At 45.0% G+C, this 22,039-nt stretch overlaps 1 protein-coding gene across 1 annotated transcript; it reads left to right on the top strand.

The window, feature by feature from the left end:
• Window positions 1-586: 586 nt before the first annotated feature.
• On the top strand, window positions 587-2,636 carry VC83_07504 (uncharacterized protein). Its single transcript, XM_024471074.1, has 3 exons — window positions 587-970; window positions 1,058-1,259; window positions 1,323-2,636. The coding sequence occupies exons 1-3, from the start codon at window positions 756-758 to the stop codon at window positions 2,424-2,426; spliced, it is 1,521 nt and encodes a 506-aa protein (XP_024321491.1). The 5' UTR covers window positions 587-755; the 3' UTR covers window positions 2,427-2,636.
• The last annotated feature ends 19,403 nt before the right edge of the window (window positions 2,637-22,039 follow it).

Genomic DNA, 22,039 nt, shown 5'->3' with positions numbered 1-22,039 from the left:
ACCACTGACCACCACTGACCACCAAATATTCCCTCACTGACTACTGACCATACCAAATACTCACTCACTGACCACTGACCACCTCTACCACCAAATATTCACTCACTGACCACTGACCACCACTCACCACCCACTAAATCCATCCCACCAAACAACTAACCAGCACTAAATCCATCCCACCAAACAACTAACCAGCACTAACCAGGTGGATACCTCTCCATTCAATTCAAACTAATTTAGTTTAGTATCATTTCTCTCAATCCGCCCTATCCCTCAACCGGCAATCTCCTGTCCCACATCGGCCCTAATCATCCCTAGCCTCGTATGCTTTTTACGCTTTTCGGATCTTTTTCTCCTCTTTGAGTCACTTTGCCCCATTCCGGCCCCATATACTTTTTCGTAATTTCCTAACACACACCTCCCACCTCTTAGCCTGACAGGCCCAGCTCCATAATCCCTGTCAGTACCGTCCCTACCTAAGCCCACTACTCCTGCTCTTGTCCACTCACAGCCCTCCATCATTGCCGATCTAATAAAACCCCGTCGCTTCCGTTACTTCGCTACATTTCTTTCGCCATCCACCATCCCTTCTCTCGCCATTCAAATACCCCCCCCTCGCGTACTTCTTCCTAAATTCTTTTCTTTTCTACTCATCCCAACCTTTCTTCCTTACCAAATACCTTTGATTTACTCCCATTTCCTCTTGGGCAGCTCTTATCATCTCTCTAATCCAATTCTCTTCAAACACCATCACGATGTCTGAGATCCAAAAGCCAGTTGAGGAGGTCGTCGACGTCGTCGACGCCGCACCTGCTGAGGTTGTCGTCGCACCTGTCGAGGAGGTCGCCCCCGTCGAGATTGCTCCTGCCACCACCGACGAGGTCACCCCAGAGGCCGCTGTTGAGACCCCAAAGAAGGAGTTCGACGGTGAGGGCGTTATCGGCTACAAGGCACCAGGTGGTTTCATCAAGTAAGTTATTACGCAGATTGAGATCGTATGATGCGAAATCGACTCATTTTATCACAAAGTTTAACAAAATACTAATTTACACATCAGGAAGCTTGCTGGTTTCCAGAAGCGTTTCTTCTGGTTCGGCACTGATGCCGTTGAGGTGAAGAGCCTCTCCAACTACCTCCGTGGCGAGAAGCCAGAGGTTGGCAACCACAACGCCGCCTGGGCTTCCCAGACTGGTAAGGGTCTCCTCTACTTCAGCAAGCATGCTGGAGAGAAGAGCGCCCCAGTTGGCCTCATCAACCTCGTAAGTGATTTATTAATTCACGTGCTTTACGCGCTCGGGACATCTACTGACAAATATTCACAGGCCGATATCACCGACATCAAGGAGGATGGTACCGTTGAGTTCTCTTTCGTCAGCAACAGCCAGAAGCACGTTTTCCAGGCCGCCAACCTCGTCGACCGTGACAGCTGGGTCGCTGCCCTCAAGGAGAAGTCCATCGAGGCCAAGGAGAGCACCGAGGCCATCACCGACAGCGAGGGTTACAAGGAGCAGCTTGCCAGCTTGAGCAAGCCTGCTGTTGTCGCCGCCAAGGTGGAGGAAAAGAAGGAGGAGAAGGCTGTCGCCGCTGAGGAGACCAAGGACGAGGACAAGAAGGAGGAGACCAAGGAGGAGAAGAAGGCCCGCACCAAAAGCCGCTCTGCCAGCCGCAAGCGAAACTCCATCTTCGGTGGATTCAACTTGGGCAGCAAGAAGGAGGAGGTCGCCGCCGCCGACAAGGCTGTCACCGAGGAGGAGCCAGTTACTGAGACCGCCCCAGTCAAGGCGGCTGTTGTTGAGGAGGCTGCTGCCCCTGTTGAGGCCCCTGCTGCTGAGGCCGCCGTTGTTGAGGAGGCTGTCGTCCCAGAGACTCGTCCCGCTGCATCCAAGCGTCACTCTTCCCTCTTCGATTTCAAGTCCCGCTTTGGATCCAAGAAGGCTACTTCCGAGGCTACCCCAGCTGTCCCAGCCAAGGATGATGAGGTTGTGACCAGCACCGAGGCCCCAGTTATCCCTGCCGTTGAGCAGTCCGAGCCACTTGCTACCAGCATCGCCAGCCCCGCCACCGTCCCCGCTGAGGCCGTTGTTGCCGGAGAGCCCGTTGCTGAGGTCGCCGCCGAGGCCACCAAGGCTGACAAGCGCAAGTCTGCCCTTCCTTTCGGTCTTGGACAGAAGAAGGAGAAGGTCGAGAAGGCCCTCGAGGCTGAGGGAGAGAAGGTTGAGAAGTCCCTCTCCCCATTCGCCAAGCTCCGCCAGACCGTGAAGCACAAGACCTCGACGAAGGCCGCCGAGAAGCCCGCTGTGACTGAGGCCGAGGCCCCAGCCGCAACTGAGGCCACCGCCGAGACCGCCGTTGAGGCCGCTGCTGAGGAGCCCGTCGTCGCTGCACCAATCCAGACCACGACCCCCGTCGTTTCCGCCACCGCCTAAACGATAAATTTATGAGTCCACATCTCCGTCGTTCTGGATCGCATCTCGTTACCATACCCACGATACCACCTTGATTTCCCATCAGGTCTGTTTTGTCATTGCATTTTCTGCTCGTGTTGATACCCCTATACCCAGGCTGTTTCTCTCATCTGCCGCTAGGGCACACTCACTCCATAATACTTAATATATTTGAGATTGTCCTGTTATATACATACTTCTCTATCTATGTGATTGTATTGTAATTTGTGAATGTTAATTTGGCAATGTACTCGGCTGTTAAGTTTGTAAAGGTAACATCGGTTGCTTGTAATAAATAAGCTTGTAAAAACCTCCGACGTTGAATCTGCGGGAGCCGGTTATGAGTTTGATTAGGCGCTTATAATAAGCCAACACAACCACCTGTTTAGATCATCCACAATTATACATAAGTTAACTACTGGCACAGGTAAATCATTAGTTATTAGTTCTACGAACTGCAGTTACTGTATTAATAGGTATTTAGATAAAAATTCCTACATCAAAATTGGCTGAGTGAGTCTAACTAAATATTGGAGTGGCAATGCACGTGACATAGAAGCCATGTGTAAACAAACAAACAAGTGCGCACATAACCACGCACGTGATAACATAGAACACGTGTAACGTAGGTCGTGGCGTAACTAAGCGGTCTAATGGCGTAAACGCCCTATGTACTTTTGCAGCTAAATTTCTATGTACAGATACTTATTGTTGCGAAAATAAAAGGACTTATAACTCCCTTCTTTAACTACCTTGCGGCAAACTGGCTGCTGTTTTTGGCTGGTTTTGGGCGCTACTTTGTGCAGCCAAGTTGCCAAAATCTCACGCTGCTCTAACGCTCGGGTCGCTGACGGCAAGACCCGGACCTAGTGACTAACACAGTAACACCAAAACCAGAGCGAGGTTGAAGGCAGGAAGCAGCTTCTCGTCTTTGACTTTGTAGCAACCGTTTTGGCCCTCAGAATATGGGTTCCCTCCAGCCCCTTGTGACTAAGTTAACGATGGCTTTCCTTATGTCTACCCTACCTTTCCTTCCCACCAAATCTCCATACTTAATGCCCTCCTCGCTCGCTCCTGTCTCTTTCCTCTTCCACAATACAGTTCCTTTGGAGCAGGTTCCTAACATCTCCTACGTCTCTGTCGTTGGCGTCGTCTCCTTTCTCTTTTTCACCAATGTCGTCGTTGCCGTCGTTTCCCTTGAATTAATTGGATATGCGGCGTCACCAGCTCTCACGAAGTTTCTCTAGCAGCAATGTGTCAGACTCCGAGAGCTGCTTTGATGAGGATAGCGTTATGGATAGCGACTCCGATACTATCCCAATAGATATTGGTACTGATGTAACGTAAGTCGTGGCGTAAGCGGCGATCTGGCGTAAGCAGCGATAAGTACCCTTATATACAACTTTGTATGGAAAGGTACTTCTACATCCAAAACTAAAACCTTAAATAGCTCCATGGATAAAAATCGTTAGGCTTAGCTGTTCAATATTTAGGTTCTATATATAGGCCTTTACCTAATATAAAAACGCTAGTATTGCTAGTGTCTTTTTGCAATGCTAATTTAAGGGTTAAGTTTTCCTCATACAAATATTTGTATGAGCAATCTTCTCCTACTAATAGAAGCATAATAATCACACTAGCAATACTAGCGTTTTTATATTAGGTAAAGGCCTATATATAGAACCTAAATATTGAACAGCTAACGTAGGTCGTGGCCATACCGGGGCCATGGCCATACCGGGATGGTGGGGTAAGCCACCCCTTCAAAATATGAGCAGCTTCAAAAACATTGAAAATAGTTCTACCATTACCATGCTAATTCATCTATATCACTGTCAAATAGCTCCGCCTCACTCCCATCATCAATTAGATCAATTATAGATGTTGTAACTTGTGGAGTTGTTGATATTTTCGACTTTTGTGATGTAGCTGTTGTTGCTGCTTCTGCTTCTGCTACTTGCGACTGCAACTCCTCAGTTGTGATGTGGAATTGACCCTTCAAAACTGCTCTCTTGCCCTTATTTTGTACTCTGCGCTTCTGAATAATTGAGCGCAAGTTATCTGTCTCCCTTTGTTGTAGTATGTGGCATGTATTGAGCCGCTCTGTCTCGTCTGCTAACTTATGAATATATCGCTTTGTAGGAGTGTTCAAAACACCACCACGACTTATTGTAGAAGAGAGAACTGTATTTGCTTTGTGAAGTGTCTGAAAATGAGGAGGACTGCTATTCAAAAATACTTTCTAATATCATGCTCTGTTGGAGTCCTTGGCCGTTCTAAGGGTGCATCTGTTGTAGGAAGTGTAGCTGCGCGTATGACTGTCTGTGGCTGGAACGGCTGTAGCCCACTCCCTCTCCAAGCAGAAGTTATATTTGAATTTGAAAATGCAGCTGCTCTTGCTTGTATGTATGCATCCATCCATTCTGCTTTCTGTATGCGTAGGAGCTGCGCCTCATTAAGGTGTGAGAGGGCTGTTGTGAGGTGTCTTTTCAAAGGTCCAAAAATTGCAACATCAAGTGGTTGGAGTATATGTGAGGTATGTGGAGGTAGTATAAGGAGCGATATGCGATTCTGTATGCAGTGTGATATGAGGCTCCCACTTATATTGCTGTCATGGCCATCACAAATAAGGAGCCTTTGTTGTAGTTGTCCATTTGGAAGTGTTGCTTTTGCTCTTGTAGAAGGCTCAAAAACGCGTTTTAGCCACTCATATCCATGAAGATTGCTTGTCCATCCTTTTGTATTTGCAGAGAAGTGCCATTTGCTTATAACATCCTTTGGAATCCAGCTCTGTAGTACATTCTGTCCCTTGAAGATAATGAGGGGGTCGGTGGTTGTTCCAGATGCACTCAACAGCAGAGACCCATTCCTGCCTTCCTGGATGTGCCTGAAAACGTGTCCTAAGTGTAGAATCGACTATAATTCGTGTAGATTGCATTGTTCCAATTGAAAACCCAGTCTCATCCATATTGTAGGTGTTGTAGTTTTCGATTTTTTGCTCTGTTGTGGGGCTCTTGTATGCGTCAAACCACCCCTTCAACACCTGCTTTGTGACCCCATTCATCCTTTGTGCCTCAACCCTTCTTCCTAGCTTAACACGTAAGTTAGGATGCCTCTGAATGAACCGTGGCACCCAATCTTGCCCAAGTGGTAACTTAGGTAGTTGGAGTTGTGGTTGTTGAGTTTGTGTCTGTTGAGTTGGTCGGGTCTGCTGAGTTGGTCGGGACTGCTGAGTCGGTCGGGACTGCTGAGTTGGTCGGGACTGCTGCTGAGCCGGTTGGTTTGATGGGGTCTGCCAAGCCACTAGTTAGAAATAGCCGAGTCTGCCAGTCTATGGCAGGTTTGATGGGTTGGTAGTTGACCTGACTGAGCTGGTCAACTAACTCTGTAGGTTGGCTCACCTGGGTTTGGAAGACCCGACACTTGTTTGACCGGACTTCCTCTGCAACCTCACGTAATATCCGATGGCTAGGAGCGTAACCACTTGCAGTAAGATTTTTGATCCATTTTAAAAGGGTCTTTTCTTGGGTTTGGGAGAGTAATTGATGTTTTAAATGTGCTTCTTTATGTGAGGTATGTCGCCCTTTAATGCGGCTAACAACTGTATCAGGCCTTAGATGTAAGGCCTTTGCAGCAGCATTTGCAGTTTTATATAAACCAGATTTTACTCCAGCTACTGCTTCAAGTATTAGAATATCGCGTTCTTGAGCTTTTAAACTCCGTTTGCGTACCATAATAATGGGGTAATTGATAGGTTTGGTGTGTTGGTTGATGGGTTTGATGGGTTAGTTAAGTGCTCGCTTACCTGACCAACCCGGTATGGCCATGGCCCCGGTATGGCCACGACCTACGTTAAGCCTAACGATTTTTATCCATGGAGCTATTTAAGGTTTTAGTTTTGGATGTAGAAGTACCTTTCCATACAAAGTTGTATATAAGGGTACTTATCGCCGCTTACGCCAGATCGCCGCTTACGCCACGACTTACGTTAGAGGATAATGCTGGGGGCGGCGACTCTGATACTACAGATGTTGACTCAGATGTTGAAGACCACCCGCCAGAGTACTACCTTCATCAAGAAGATGATGGCGACTCTGATGATGAGATTCAGGATTATAGAGACAGTACTCTTCGTCTTATTAGCGGAAGCAGGGTGTATCCAGTATATACCGACAAAATAGGTCTCAGCTCCCAGAGCAATTCTCTCGGAATTTATTGGAGGAGCCACTTGACGACGAAATAATGTCGCAATACTCAACGGATGGCACTGCACTCCTTGAACTGGGATTTGATGAAACGCGATATACGTTTATACTACTATCAAACCTAGAACACAGTGAGATAGTCAAAGTGGTTCTCCCCGATACTCTCCAAAATGTCATTCAACTTCTACATGTGCCCTATGCGCAAGAACTACCGGATGAGTCTTGGGAGATGGTTTCACAAACGTCCAATCTCACATCTGTACTGGACAAACTCAGGGAGACGTTTCCTACTTCTTGTACCAATCCACACTATGATCCATAGATACCTACTGAGGATGAAATACTCAAGCATGGACTTGACGTGGCAAGAACCCTACGTTATGTCTGCTTTCAGGGAAGGTTAGCAGATGCAGGGGCGGCGGGGTCACTGGCATGATCAATCTTCTGTAGAGAAATTCCAGCTATCGTTTCTGCTTAAATTGTTCAACTATCTTCCCAGTGCGCCATTTACTAATCTAAGAGTTGCGCAGGATGTTTATTGCCAGTATCTCGAGTCCCAAGCCGCATTCCATGGCCTCCTCATTTTTCGACTCCGAGGATGCGGAGCAAGTGGTGTGGTCTCTGATGAATCTGGTTGAAATTATCAGTTTCCATAGCTCAACAGGGAGAGGAAATATACCAAGTGCGCTTGACAACGGTGTTTCAGCTGCATTTCTTGAGCATCTCGTAGCTTCTTAATTGAACCTATAGTTATGTATTTTGTGGCCATCATCTTGAATACGCCCTTCGTTGTGTATATAATAACGTAGGTCGTGGCGTAAGTGGTCTAATGGCGTAAATGACCCATGTACCTTTGTAGCCAAATTTGTATGTGGACGTACTTAAAAACAGAAACTTTAAACCTAAATAACTCCTCTAATAAAATTATTAAAGTTTATTCGTCTTAAATATAAGGACTAACTTAACGTAGATCGTGGTCAGACCGGCTACATGGCCAGACCGGCTATTTCAATTTTACAGGTAAATTCACAAGCAAATTCACATCACGTGATATATAATTCAAACTTGTAATAATTACTTTAATTGACTTGCTAGAGCTTAACGTAAGTCGTGGCGTAAGCGGCGACATGGCGTAAGCGGCGATTCTGGATACCCCACCAAAATCCAGGTCCCGGCCACCAAACCACCAAGTTAGAAAATCGCAAATAATTCAATTACTACAGTGCCAATTCATCCAAATCGCTATCATATAGCTCTTCTTACCCTCTCTGTCTATTTCCTCAATTGTAGCTTCCTCTATAAGTCGTGGTGTTGTTCTAGGCCTCTGTGAAGCTGTTGCTGTTGCTGCTTCTGCTTCTGCTACTTGCGACCGGAGTTCTTCTGTTGAGATGTGGAATTGACCCTTCAAAACAGCTCTTTTACCCTTCTTTTGCTCCCTTCTTTTCTGAATTATGTTGCGCAAGTTATCCGTCTCTCTTTGCTGTAGTATGTGGTGTGTATTGAGCCGCTCTGTCTCATCTGCTAACTTATGAATATATCGCTTTGTAGGAGTGTTCAAAACACCACCACGACTTATTGTAGAAGAGAGAACTGTATTTGCTTTGTGAAGTGTCTGAAAATGAGGAGGACTGCTATTCAAAAATACTTTCTCAAAAATATCATGCTCTGTTGGAGTCCTTGGCCGTTCTAAGGGTGCGTCTGTTGTAGGAAGTGTAGCTGCGCGTATGACTGTCTGTGGCTGGAATGGCTGTAACCCACTCCCTCTCCAAGCAGAATTAATATTTAAAATTGCTTGTATGTACGCATCCATCCATTCCGACTTCTGTATGTGTAGTAGCTGCAGGCGAGAGAGAGCAGTTGTAAGGTGTTTTTTCAGAGGTCCAAAAATTGCAACATCAAGTGGTTAAAGTATATGTGAGGTATGTGGAGGTATTATAAGGAGCGATATTCGATTCTGTATGCAGTGTGATATGAAGTTTCCGCTTATATGGCTATCATGGCCATCACAAATAAGGAGCCTTTGTTGTAGTTGTCCATTTGGAAGTGTTGCTTTTGCTCTTGTAGAGGGCTCAAAAACGCGTTTTAGCCACTCTAATCCATGAAGATTGCTTGTCCACCCTTTTGTATTTGCAGAGAAGTGCCATTTGCTTATAACCTCCTTTGGAATCCAGCTCTGTAGTATATTCTGTCCCTTGAAGATAATGAGGGGGTCGGTGGTTGTTCCATCCATGCAGATACACTCAACAGCAGAGACCCATTCCTGCCTTCCTGGATGTGCCTGAAAACGCGTCCTAAGTGTAGAATCGACTATAATTCGTGTAGATTGCATTGTTCCAATTGAAAACCCAGTCTCATCCATGTTGTAGGTGTTGTAGTTTTCGATTTTTTGCTCTGTTGTGATGCTCTTGTATGCGTCAAACCACGCCTTCAACACCTGCTTTGTGACCCCATTCATCCTTTGAGCCTCAACCCTTCTTCCTACCTTAACACATAAGTTAGGATGCCTTTGAATGAACCGTGGCACCCAATCTTGCCCAAGGGGTAAGTTAGGAATGTGCTCTTGTTGAGTTTGGGTCTGTTGAGTTGGTCGGGTCTGCTGGGTCGGTCGGCTCTGCTGAGTTGGTCGGCTTGGCTGAGCTGGTCGAGTTTCCTGGGCCGATTGATTTGATGGGGTCTGCCAAGCCACTAGTCAGCTTAGCCGAGTCCTGGCTCCTGAGACTCGGGAGTTGAGCTCAGTCAGGAGTAACTTACAGCAAAGAGAGACAGATAACTTGCACAGTATAATCCAGAAGCGCAGAGAACAGAACAAGGGCAAAAGAGCACTTTTGAAGGGTCAATTCGATATCTCTACAAAGGAGTTGCAGTCGCAAGTAGCAGATGCAGAAGCAGCAACAACAGCAACACAAAAGTCGAAAACATCAACAACACCACATGCTACAACATGTATAATTGATTTAATTGATGATAGCAGTGAAGAGGAGATGTATGATAGTGATTTAGATGAATTAGCATAGTAATGGTAGAATTATTTGCAATTTTTGGTGGTAACGTAGGTCGTGGTCAGACCGGCTACATGGCCAGACCGGCTATTAGTACCATCACATACAAATTTGTATGTGGAGGTACTTATGCTTGCGAAAATTAGAACCTTAATAACTCCTTTAATAAAAATGCTAGAGCATATCCCTTGTATATATAGGAACTTTAAATAGTCATCTACTACATATAAAGACGTTACTAACACTAACGTAGGTCATGGCATAACGGGGGTAATGGCGTAACGGGGGTAATGGCGTAACGGGGGTAATGGCGTAACGGGGGTAATGGCGTAACGGGGGTAATGGCGTAACGGGGGTAATGGCGTAACGGGGGTAATGGCGTAACGGGGGTAATGGCGTAACGGGGGTAGTGGGGTCGGAACCACCCCATCAAACCTACAACCCTATTAACTACTACTACTACTATGCTAGAATGGTCCGTCAGAAGAGTATAAAGGCTCAAGAACGCGAAATTCAAATTCAAAAAGCTATATTAGCTATTAAATCAAATCAATACAAATCAATATATGCTGCTGCAAAAGCTTTAGGGCTACCAGAGGAGACCCTCCGCTGTCGCATAAATGGAAGGCACACACGTGTAGAAGCACGCCAGCACCAGCAACTCCTATCAAAAACTCAAGAGCAGACCCTCTCAAAGTGGATTAAAGAGCTTACTGGAAGTGGTTACGCTCCTAGCCATCGGATATTACGTGAGGTTGCAGAGGAAGTCCGGTCAAACAAGTGTCGGGTCTTCCAAACCCAGGTGAGCTGACCTACAGAGTTAGTTGACCAGCTCAGTCAAGTCAACTACCAACCCATCAAACCTGCTATAGACTGGCAGACTCGGCTATTTCTAACTAGTGGCTTGGCAGACCCCATCAAACCAACCGGCCCAGCAGCAGACCCGACAGACCCAGCAGACCCGACCGACTCAGCAGTCCCGACCAACTCAGCAGACCCGACCAACTCAACAGACACAAACTCAACAACCACAACTCCAACTACCTAAGTTACCACTTGGGCAAGATTGGGTGCCACGGTTCATTCAGAGGCATCCTAACTTACGTGTTAAGCTAGGAAGAAGGGTTGAGGCACAAAGGATGAATGGGGTCACAAAGCAGGTGTTGAAGGGGTGGTTTGACGCATACAAGAGCCCCACAACAGAGCAAATATGGATGAGACTGGGTTTTCAATTGGAACAATGCAATCAACAAGAATTATTGTGGATTCAAGCCTTAGGACGCGTTTTCAAGCCCATCCAGGCCGGCAGGAATGGGTGTCTGCTGTTGAGTGCATCTGCATGGATGGAACAACCACCGACCCCCTCATTATCTTCAAGGGACAGAATATACTACAGAGCTGGATTCCAAAGGAGGTTATAAGCAAATGGCACTTCTCTGCAAATACAAAAGGATGGACAAGCAATCTTCATGGATATGAGTGGCTAAAACGCGTTTTTGAGCCTTCTACAAGAGCAAAAGCAACACTTCCAAATGGACAACTACAACAAAGGCTCCTTATTTGTGATGGCCATGACAGCAATATAAGTGGGAGCCTCATATCACACTGCATACAGAATCGCATATCGCTCCTTATACTACCTCCACATACCTCACATATACTCCAACCACTTGATGTTGCAATTTTTGGACCTTTGAAAAGACACCTCACAACAGCCCTCTCACACCTTAATGAGGCGCAGCTCCTACGCATACAGAAAGCAGAATGGATGGATGCATACATACAAGCAAGAGCAGCTGCATTTTCAAATTCAAATATAGCTTCTGCTTGGAGAGGGAGTGGGCTACAGCCATTTCAACCGCAGACAGTTATCCGCGCAGCTACGCTTCCTACAACAGATGCAGTAATAGTGCGGCCAAAGACTCCAACAGAGCATGACATTTTTGAGAAAGTATTTCTGAACAGCAGTCCACCTGATTTTTCAACACTTCACAAAGCAAATACAGTACTCTCTTCTACAATAAGTCGTGGCATTCTCAACACTCCTACAAAGCGATATATTCATAAGTTAGCAGATGAGACAGAGCGGCTCAATACATGCCACATACTACAACAAAGGGAGACAGATAACTTGCGCTCAATTATTCAGAAGCGCAGAGTACAAAATAAGGGCAAGAGAGCAGTTTTGAAGGGTCAATTCCACATCACAACTGAGGAGTTGCAGTCGCAAGTAGCAGAAGCAGAAGCAGCAACAACAGCTACATCACAAAAGTCGAAAATATCAACAACTCCACAAGTTACAACATCTATAATTGATCTAATTGATGATGGGAGTGAGGAGGAGCTATTTGACAGTGATATAGATGAATTAGCATGGTAATGGTAGAACTATTTTCAATTATTTTGAAGCTGCTCATATTTTGAAGGGGTGGCTTACCCCACCATCCCGGTATGGCCATGGCCCCGGTATGGCCACGACCTACGTTACAGCCGTTCCAGCCACAAACAGTCATACGTGCAGCGACGCTTCCTACAACAGACGTAGCAGAACGGCCAAGGACTCCAACAGAGCATGATATTTTTGAGAAAGTATTTTTGAATAGCAGTCCTCCTCATTTTCAGACACTTTACAAAGCAATACAGTTCTCTCTTCTACAATAAGTCGTGGTGGTGTTTTGAACACTCCTACAAAGCAATATATTCATAAGTTAGCAGATGAGACAGAGAGGCTTAACACATGCCACATACTACAGCAAAGAGAGACGGATAACTTGCGCAACATAATTCAGAAAAGAAGGGAGCAAAAGAAGGGTAAAAGAGCTGTTTTGAAGGGTCAATTCCACATCTCTACAGAAGAACTCCGGTCGCAAGTAGCAGAAGCAGAAGCAGCAACAGCAACAGCTTCACAGAGGCCTAGAACAACACCACAACTTATAGAGGAAGCTACAATTGAGGAAATAGACAGAGAGGGTGAAGAAGAGATATATGACAGCGATTTAGATGAATTGGCACTGTAGTAATTGAATTATTTGCCAGAATCGCCGCTTACGCCATGTCGCCGCTTACGCCACGACTTACGTTAAGCTCTAGCAAGTCAATTAAAGTAATTATTACAAGTTTGAATTATATATCACGTGATGTGAATTTGCTTGTGAATTTACCTGTAAAATTGAAATAGCGGGTCTGACCATGATCTATGTTAAGTACATAAATTATCTAAGTTTAATAGTATTAACTTAAGCTCTAGCAAGTCAATTAAAGTAATTATTACCATTTGAATTATATATCATGTGATGTGAATTTGCTTGTGAATTTACCTCCAAAATTGAAATATAGCCTGTCTGGCCATGTAGCCAGTCTGACCATGACCTACGTTATGGCCATACCAGGAATCTGGCAACCACCACCAAATTGAGGGTCACATGACTAAAATGAAAACACTAATAACTTTTTTATTAGTGGCTGTATATGTTACGATTAACGTAGGTCATGGCGTAACGGGGGTAATGGCGTAACGGGGGTAGTGGTGTCGGAACCACCCCATCAAACCACTACCACCTTTAAAAAATTGAAATTGTTCAATTACTACTAGGCTAATTCATCTAAATCGCTGTCATATATCTCTTCTTCACCCTCTCTGTCTATTTCCTCAATTGTAGCTTCCTCTATAAGTTGTGGTGTTGTTCTAGGCCTCTGTGAAGCTGTTGCTGTTGCTGCTTCTGCTTCTGCTACTTGCGACCGGAGTTCTTCTGTTGAGATGTGGAATTGACCCTTCAAAACAGCTCTTTTACCCTTCTTTTGCTCCCTTCTTTTCTGAATTATGTTGCGCAAGTTATCCGTCTCTCTTTGCTGTAGTATGTGGCATGTGTTAAGCCTCTCTGTCTCATCTGCTAACTTATGAATATATTGCTTTGTAGGAGTGTTCAAAACACCACCACGAGTTATTGTAGAAGAGAGAACTGTATTGCTTTGTAAAGTGTCTGAAAATGAGGAGGACTGCTATTCACAAATACTTTCTCAAAAATATCATGCTCTGTTGGAGTCCTTGGCCGTTCTGCTACGTCTGTTGTAGGAAGCGTCGCTGCACGTATGACTGTTTGTGGCTGGAACGGCTGTAGCCCACTCCCTCTCCAAGCAGAAGTTATATTTGAATTTGAAAATGCAGCTGCTCTTGCTTGTATGTATGCATCCTGCTTTCTGTATGCGTAGGAGCTGCGCCTCATTAAGGTGTGAGAGGGCTGTTGTGAGGTGTTTTTTCAAAGGTCCAAAAATTGCAACATCAAGTGGCTGTAACACATGAGAGGTATGTGGAGGTAGTATAAGTAGCGATATGCGATTCTGTATGCAGTGTGATATGAAGCTCCCACTTATATGGCTGTCATGGCCATCACAAATAAGGAGCCTTTGTTGTAGTTGTCCATTTGGAAGTGTTGCTTTTGCTCTTGTAGAAGGCTCAAAAACGCGTTTTAGCCACTCATATCCATGAAGATTGCTTGTCCACCCTTTTGTATTTGCAGAGAAGTGCCATTTGCTTATAACCTCCTTTGGAATCCAGCTCTGTAGTATATTCTGTCCCTTGAAGATAATGAGGGGGTCGGTGGTTGTTCCATCCATGCAGATGCACTCAACAGCAGACACCCATTCCTGCCGGCCTGGATGGGCTTGAAAACGCGTCCTAAGGCTTGAATCCACAATAATTCTTGTTGATTGCATTGTTCCAATTGAAAACCCAGTCTCATCCATATTGTAGGTGTTGTAGTTTTCGATTTTTTGCTCTGTTGTGGGGCTCTTGTATGCGTCAAACCACCCCTTCAACACCTGCTTTGTGACCCCATTCATCCTTTGTGCCTCAACCCTTCTTCCTAGCTTAACGCGTAAGTTAGGATGCCTTTGAATGAACCGTGGCACCCACTCTTGCCCAAGAGGTAAGTTAGGGATTTGAGGTTGTGTCTGTTGAGTTGGTCGGGTCTGCTGAGTCGGTCGGGACTGCTGAGTCGGTCGGGTCTCCTGGGTCGGTCGGGTCTGCTGGGTCTGTCGGGTCTGCTGCTGGGCCGGTTGGTTTGATGGGGTCTGCCAAGCCACTAGTTAGAAATAGCCGAGTCTGCCAGTCTATAGCAGGTTTGATGGGTTGGTAGTTGACTTGACTGAGCTGGTCAACTAACTCTGTAGGTCAGCTCACCTGGGTTTGGAAGACCCGACACTTGTTTGACCGGACTTCCTCTGCAACCTCACGTAATATCCGATGGCTAGGAGCGTAACCACTTCCAGTAAGCTCTTTAATCCACTTTGAGAGGGTCTGCTCTTGAGTTTTTGATAGGAGTTGCTGGTGCTGGCGTGCTTCTACACGTGTGTGCCTTCCATTTATGCGACAGCGGAGGGTCTCCTCTGGTAGCCCTAAAGCTTTTGCAGCAGCATATATTGATTTGTATTGATTTGATTTAATAGCTAATATAGCTTTTTGAATTTGAATTTCGCGTTCTTGAGCCTTTATACTCTTCTGACGGACCATTCTAGCATAGTAGTAGTAGTAGTTAATAGGGTTGTAGGTTTGATGGGGTGGTTCCGACCCCACTACCCCCGTTACGCCATTACCCCCGTTACGCCATGACCTACATTACAGCTCACAGCTTGTCACAGCTTGTTACGGTTGTTACTTTTGTTACAGTTATTACAGTTATTACAGTTGTTATGGGGATTACGGGTGTAGCCTTAGCCACCAAGGTTACAACCGCTAAGCAGACAACTGTATGTTATGAGGAATAGCCTCACCTTCCTTCCTTCTTCTTCTTATTCTCTCTTTAGATCCAATCTAGATTACTTTTCCTGGACTGGCATCATGACCTCTATGACCATCATAACATAAGATTGAATCTCATTTCTTCATTAGCTCATCCTGAGCAAGAAACTAGAAACCAGCACAAACCTTCAAGCAACAGAACCCTCAAACCAGAAACCAGCACAAACCTTTGAGCAACAGAACCTCCAGAACCAGAAATCGAAACTCAGACCAACCAGAGCTACACATTGAACCAGAACCAGAACCAGAACACCAGAACATCAAATCCAGAAACCACAAGTCAACTCAAAGAACATTATATCAGCAGAATTAGACCTTTCCGTGACACTCCCTCAACAAGGATATAACCGTGACAGAAGTGCACTCCTCTTGAGTGGCTCATATGGCTGACAACTGCATAATAGGGCCTTCACCACATACGTGTCTAGGTCCTGATACCAACAAAGTCAGAAGAAGATCCTGACCTCGACAATTCCAAGGACAAGAAGCGAAGCCTGCTATAATGGCATGCGATGCACAAGGATATGTCCTTGTGCATCAGATCAAGGACAAGAAACCCAATCTACTACAAGCAATGAGAACTGCTTAGAAAGCCACACCTACAATAGAAGGGAAACACTACTCGAGGATCTAGAAATGTAAGGACACAGCACCCAGCTCACAGTAATAGCATATGAGAGTGCGAGTCGGAGGCTAAACGGATGCTATCCTATAGGTCTACTATGAAGGATACAAAAAAGATGAAGAGAGGAACCCCCGTTGGGTCAATCTCCTTAAGTACCCGAAACGGGTCCGACTTGGCTAACCTGCCTTCACCCTCACCACGTGACCGTGACTTGTCCGACTCAGATACCTTCCATCACTGAGGGAGAGGAACCCCCATTGGGTCAATCTCCTCAAGTACCCGAAACGGGTCTGACTTGGCTAACCTGCCTTTACTCTTATCATGTGACTGTAACCTGCCCGACTCAGATCCTTTCCATCACTGAGGGACAGGCATCCTTACACCAGAACACCAAGCTACCCTTCGCATTTGGGAGCTTAAAGACCTCTCAGTTGTGAGCACCTGGAGCCAAGCCCGAGAGAGGCTGCACTTAAATCCAAAAGCAGATGATGGAGGATTATGATCATGTCACCCAGCTCTACAATACTACCCTCCAGAAGAGTCAAGAGGAGAAGGCTACATATGATGACAATATCAGCCAGCTACAAGAGGTTATCCAAGCTCATGAGCAGACAATGGCAGGACAAGCTGCTGTTGTGAAATATCTTGAAAATGAGAAGTCAAAAAGCAGCACTACTTGCAATAGAGAATCACACCAGAAATCCACTAAGATCCCAGACCCTCCTACTCTCACAGACGGAATAGAGCCAGCTTGGAGCATTAAGATAAAGATGAAGCTCGAGGCAAACCTTGACCATTTTCCTACTCCAGACCTTCAAATGGGTTATGTGCAAAGCAGACTAGGTGGCAAAGCCTCCTCTCACATCAATCCATGCCTTCGATCTACTCAGAACAAGTTTCAAACTGTAGTGTAAATGTTTGAAGTCCTAGACAGAGTCTTCAGTGATCCAGACCGCTGCTTTACTGCACAACGTGCTTATAGAAAGCTCTTTGGGCAGAGTTCCAGAGACTCACTGTTGAACTGGATTACTCAGAGAAGACCCTCATTGATGACCTCTGCCATAAGGTTAATACGAAGATGCAGACTGCTTTAATAGCAGAGATAAATCCAAGCTCTCTCCATGCCTTTGCACAAAAGTGCTTACTGATTGATCAGAATATCCAGCAACTTCAAATCCAAGATGCTCGCACTGTCCCTCGAGTTATTCAGCAAGCCTTTCACAGCAAGGCTAAGCAGCCTACTACAAACCCACCTGCTGGCTTTAGACCACCAAGACTATATCGTGCACCACATCAGAACCCTGCAACTGAGAAGTTAATGCAGGAAGGCCGCTGCTTCCATTGCCAGCAAACTGGACACTGAGCTTATGAATGTCCTACCAAGAATGCTCAAGTCCATGAAGTTAGCACTTATGATGCTCCACTTTTGGGAAAAGAATAACCTTCAGACAAGATGTCACTGAAGGTGTCATGACAGCCAGAATTGCAACTTCTTCCTCAAGCTTTGGATTAGATCCAGATACTCCATTCATAGTTACTTGTATGATAGGAAAATCAAAAATCAAAGCACAAGCTCTTATCAATACTGGAGCTACTGGAGGAAACTTTGTGAATGCTGTTGACGCAGAACGAATTTGTGAGATAGAGGGCATATCACCAATAGAGCTTTTAAAGCCATGCCCTATTTAAGGCTTTGATGGAACAGCAGCCTCTCCCATCACTCATGCTATATACCCTCGCCTACAGGTCCAAGACCATGTTGAAAGTCTATGCCCTCTATTCATCACCACTCTTGGGAAACATTCTGTCATTCTTGGGAAGGCTTGGATGAAGCAACATGGAGTTATACTTGATATGGTAAATGACCAAGTCATATTTACTAAAGGTCATTGCCAGCACACTACACCAACGAATACTCAAAATCCGAAACCTACATTACCCCAAGTCAATAAGCAAATACAAGATGACAAAGCTTGGAAGCCAGCCCTCCAACCTCCTTATAAGAACAAGAACACATGCACTGTCGCAATGATTGGAGCTGCACCATTTAATATGCTTCGGAAGCAGAAGGGAGCTGAGGTTTTTGCAGTATCATTTAAAGATATACTCACTGAACAGGCAAAGGAGAAAGTGAAGGAAATCGACCCAAAACTGATCCTCCCAAAGGAGTTCCATGAATATCTCGATGTGTTCTCAAAGCAGGCTGCAGATGAACTCCCCCCTCACCGATATGCAGACCACCACATCGTCTTAGAACAAGATTCGAAATTAGGACATGCGCCCCTTTACAACATGTCAAAGGAGGAACTTGATCTTGTGAAGAAATATATTGACGACAACTTGTTGAAAGGATTTATTGAAGCTAGCAAAGCTCCCTTTGCCTCTCCTGTCCTTTTTGTCTGCAAACCAGGTGGCGGACTTCGATTCTGTGTTGATTACTGCAAGTTAAATGCCATTACAAGAAAAGACTCATACCCGCTACCCCTCATTGATGAAACATTGGCTCAGATCACAGGTGCCAAATATCTTACAAAGATTGACATTCATCATGCATTTAATCGGATCTGTATGCAAACAAAAGAAGATGAAGATCTCACTACCTTTAAGACGAGATTTGGATCATACAAGTACAAGGTCCTCCCTTTTGGCCTTACAAATGGCCCTGCAACATTCCAGCGATATATGAACGAAACCCTTATGGAATACATAAACAAATTTGTTACAGCATATATGGATGATCTTCTCATCTATAGTGCATATCGACCTGAGCATACCCAGCACGTGCAAATGGTTTTACAGAAGCTCTGCGAAGCTGGACTACAAGCAGACATTGCAAAATGTGAATTCTATGTCCAAGAAACAAAATTCCTAGGGCTTATCATTGGAATCTACGTCATGAGAATGGACCCTGCAAAAGTCCAAACTATACTTGAATGGAAAGCACCAAGGTCGCTCCGAGATACACAAGCCTTCATTGGGTTCTGTGTGTTCTACCGGCGGTTTATAAGAAGCTACTCTACTATTATGAAGCCACTGGTAAATCTCACAAAGAAAGGTCAAATATTCCAATGAAACCAAGCCTGCCAGGCAGCCTTTGAGTTGATTAAGAAGACTGTTACAGAAGCACCCATGCTATAACACTTTGACTGGGACAAAACAGCATATGTGGAAGCAGACGCCTCAGACTATATATCCTCGGGAGTTCTATCACAGAAGGACGGCCAAGGAGTACTACACCCCATTGCCTTCTTCTCAAAGAAAATGACACCTGCTGAGTGCAATTACGAAATCTATGACAAGGAGCTACTGGCCATCATTAGATGCTTTGAAGCATGGAGACCAGAAGTTGAGGGCACAGCAATGCCAGTACAAGTTTTGTCAGACCACAAGAATCTTGAATATTTCATGAGCACAAAAAAGCTTACTAGGCGGCAAGCTCGATGGGCAGAATTCCTCTCTTGATACAATTTCCAAATCATATATCGACCTGGCAAGCAGAACAGAAAAGCAGATGCGTTAACTCAAAGACCAGGAGATAGACCAGAAGGGAATGAAGAAGATGACCATCAAAAACAACAGCTTCAAACCCTATTACCCCTTGAGAGACTCCATCCGGATCTCGCACAGCAGCTAGAACTCAAAAGTCAAGGGCAGGCACAAGATGCTCAACTTGCACCAATCCTACCACAAGATCAAAGCATCCATGACCAGATTCAAGCTGCGCAGCTCCAGGATGAATTATGCAAGGATACAATCTGAAGACTACAGAACAACGAGTGAGATAGCCCAAATATAGCCTTAGCACATTGCGAAGAGAGAAATGGACTCCTACTCTACCAAAATCGAGTTTGGATCCCAGAAGACGTCCGAGTTAAACTCCTTCATGAGGTTCACGACCAGCCAGCAATGGGACACCCTGGAATTGGGAAGCTGATTCAAATCATTAAGAGACAGTACTACTGGCCCCGGAAGGACAAGACTATCACTCAATATGTGAGGAATTGCCATACCTGCAAGAGATCAAAACCAACCCGGGACGCATACAATGGACTCCTACAACCAATCCCAATTGGAAGCCAACCATGGAAGGACATATCACTCAATTTTATTACAGGATTACCATTATGTGAAGGAAACAATTCTATCCTTGTAGTAGCATGCCGACTTACAAAAGAGCGCCATTTTATCCCATGCTTTGCAGGTAAAGAAGGCACTACAGCAGAAGCTACAGCGAGGTTACTACTCTAGCATGTATGGAAACACCATGGTTTACCAAATTCCATCATCTCAGACAGAGGGCCCCAGTTTGTAGTTGTAGTGTGGAAAATCCTCTGCAAAGTTTGGAAAGTTACAATCAAATTGTCTACAGCCTTCCACCCAGAAACGGACGGGCAAACTGAAAGGTTTAATGCAGAACTCGAGCGATATTTACGGGCTCATGTCAACTATCTCCAAGACAACTGGGTTGAATATCTTTGCATGGCTGAATTCACAGCAAATGCCCTTCCATCAGACTCAACAAAAGTTAGCCCATTTTTTGCAAACAAGGGTTTCGAGCCAAGAATGAGCTTTGATATAGAGGATAGCACGTTCCAAACTGCCCTTCAAGAACATAAGGACATAGCTCAAAACATGAAAGATATTTGGGAATTCCTACAAGACCAGATCGCCCTCTCACAAACCCGAATGGAGCACTTTGCAAATCAAAACAGGAAGCCAGCACCAAGATATAAGATAGGAGACCGAGTCTGGCTTTCTACTCAGAATATAAAACCCAACGACCCTCAAAGAAACTTGACCATAAGCAAGTTGGTCCATTTCAAATCCTTGAGCAAATTGGGAATGTTACATACCGACTCCAGCTACCACCAAGCATGAAGATACACCCTGTGTTTGATAACAACCTCTTACGACTTGACTCAGATGATGCTTTACAAGGCCAGCACCATGAACCACCCCTGCCAATCATTATAGAAGATGAACTTGAATGGGAAGTTGAAGAAATCCTAGATTCTAAACTCCTACGGAAGAAGCTGTTCTATATGGCAGCATGGAAGAACCACCCACTAGACAACACTTGGTATCTTGGTATCCTGCTACAAACTTCAACAATGCACCTGAACTCACACAAGCTTTCCACCGAAAATACCCGCAGAAGCCACGATGATCTTACTCTTGATCAGGAGATCAATCTTACTAGGGGGGGGGTAGTGTTATGATTACAGCTCACATCTTGTCACAGCTTGTTACAGTTGTTACGTTGTTATGGTTGTTACGGTTGTTACGGTTGTTACGGTTGTTACAGTTGTTATGGGGATTATGGGTGTAGCCTTAGCCACAAGGTTACAACCGCTAAGCAGACAACTGTATGTTATGAGGAATAGCCTCACCTTCCTTCCTTCTTCTTCTTCTTCTCTCTTTAGATTCAATCTAGATTACTTTTCCTGGACTGGCATCATGACCTCTATTGTCATACTGACATTCGTTGCACTCAGTTTGCTATCAAACTCAAGAGCAAACTTAGAAATCTCCTCCTCAAACCTACAAGTCACCATACATATCTTGGCTTATCACACCAACAACAGAAGCAATACTACTCAACGATTGCTGCAAACTCTTCTACTACATCTGTTTATGCTACATACATCACGGCATATCATTTGGACACTCATTGAACAAGTTATTAAGAAAATCTCCTCCTTAAGGGGGTGGGCCAATACTACCACATGGCATATCTCTACCAACTAGAGGCCTAGGAACATGAACGATAGCTCTAGAAGCTTCTACAACCCTCTATGATTCATTACACGTCATCGCTCCTTAGTTACCCACAAGATTGGTTAAGTTATGACATAATTTATCTATAGGTACTCTGACCTTGGACCTCCTTTTCACTTCCTATAGGCTAGGAACCCAAGAGATGGTTCTATGGGATTCTCTTACGTTCACTACATGATTAGCAAGCTAGT

This window comes from Pseudogymnoascus destructans, assembly GCF_001641265.1.
Source record: "Pseudogymnoascus destructans isolate 20631-21 unplaced genomic scaffold scaffold_20, whole genome shotgun sequence".
Lineage (NCBI taxonomy): Eukaryota > Fungi > Ascomycota > Leotiomycetes > Thelebolales > Thelebolaceae > Pseudogymnoascus > Pseudogymnoascus destructans.
This window is presented reverse-complemented; position numbering and strand designations above follow the sequence as displayed.

Coding starts and splice junctions, on each gene's coding strand:
- VC83_07504 (XM_024471074.1), top strand. CDS start 756: ATGTCTGAGATCCAAAAGCCAGTTGAGGAGGTCGTCGACGTCGTCGAC. Junction 971..1,057: donor GCACCAGGTGGTTTCATCAA/GTAAGTTATTAC, acceptor TTTACACATCAG/GAAGCTTGCTGGTTTCCAGA. Junction 1,260..1,322: donor CAGTTGGCCTCATCAACCTC/GTAAGTGATTTA, acceptor AAATATTCACAG/GCCGATATCACCGACATCAA.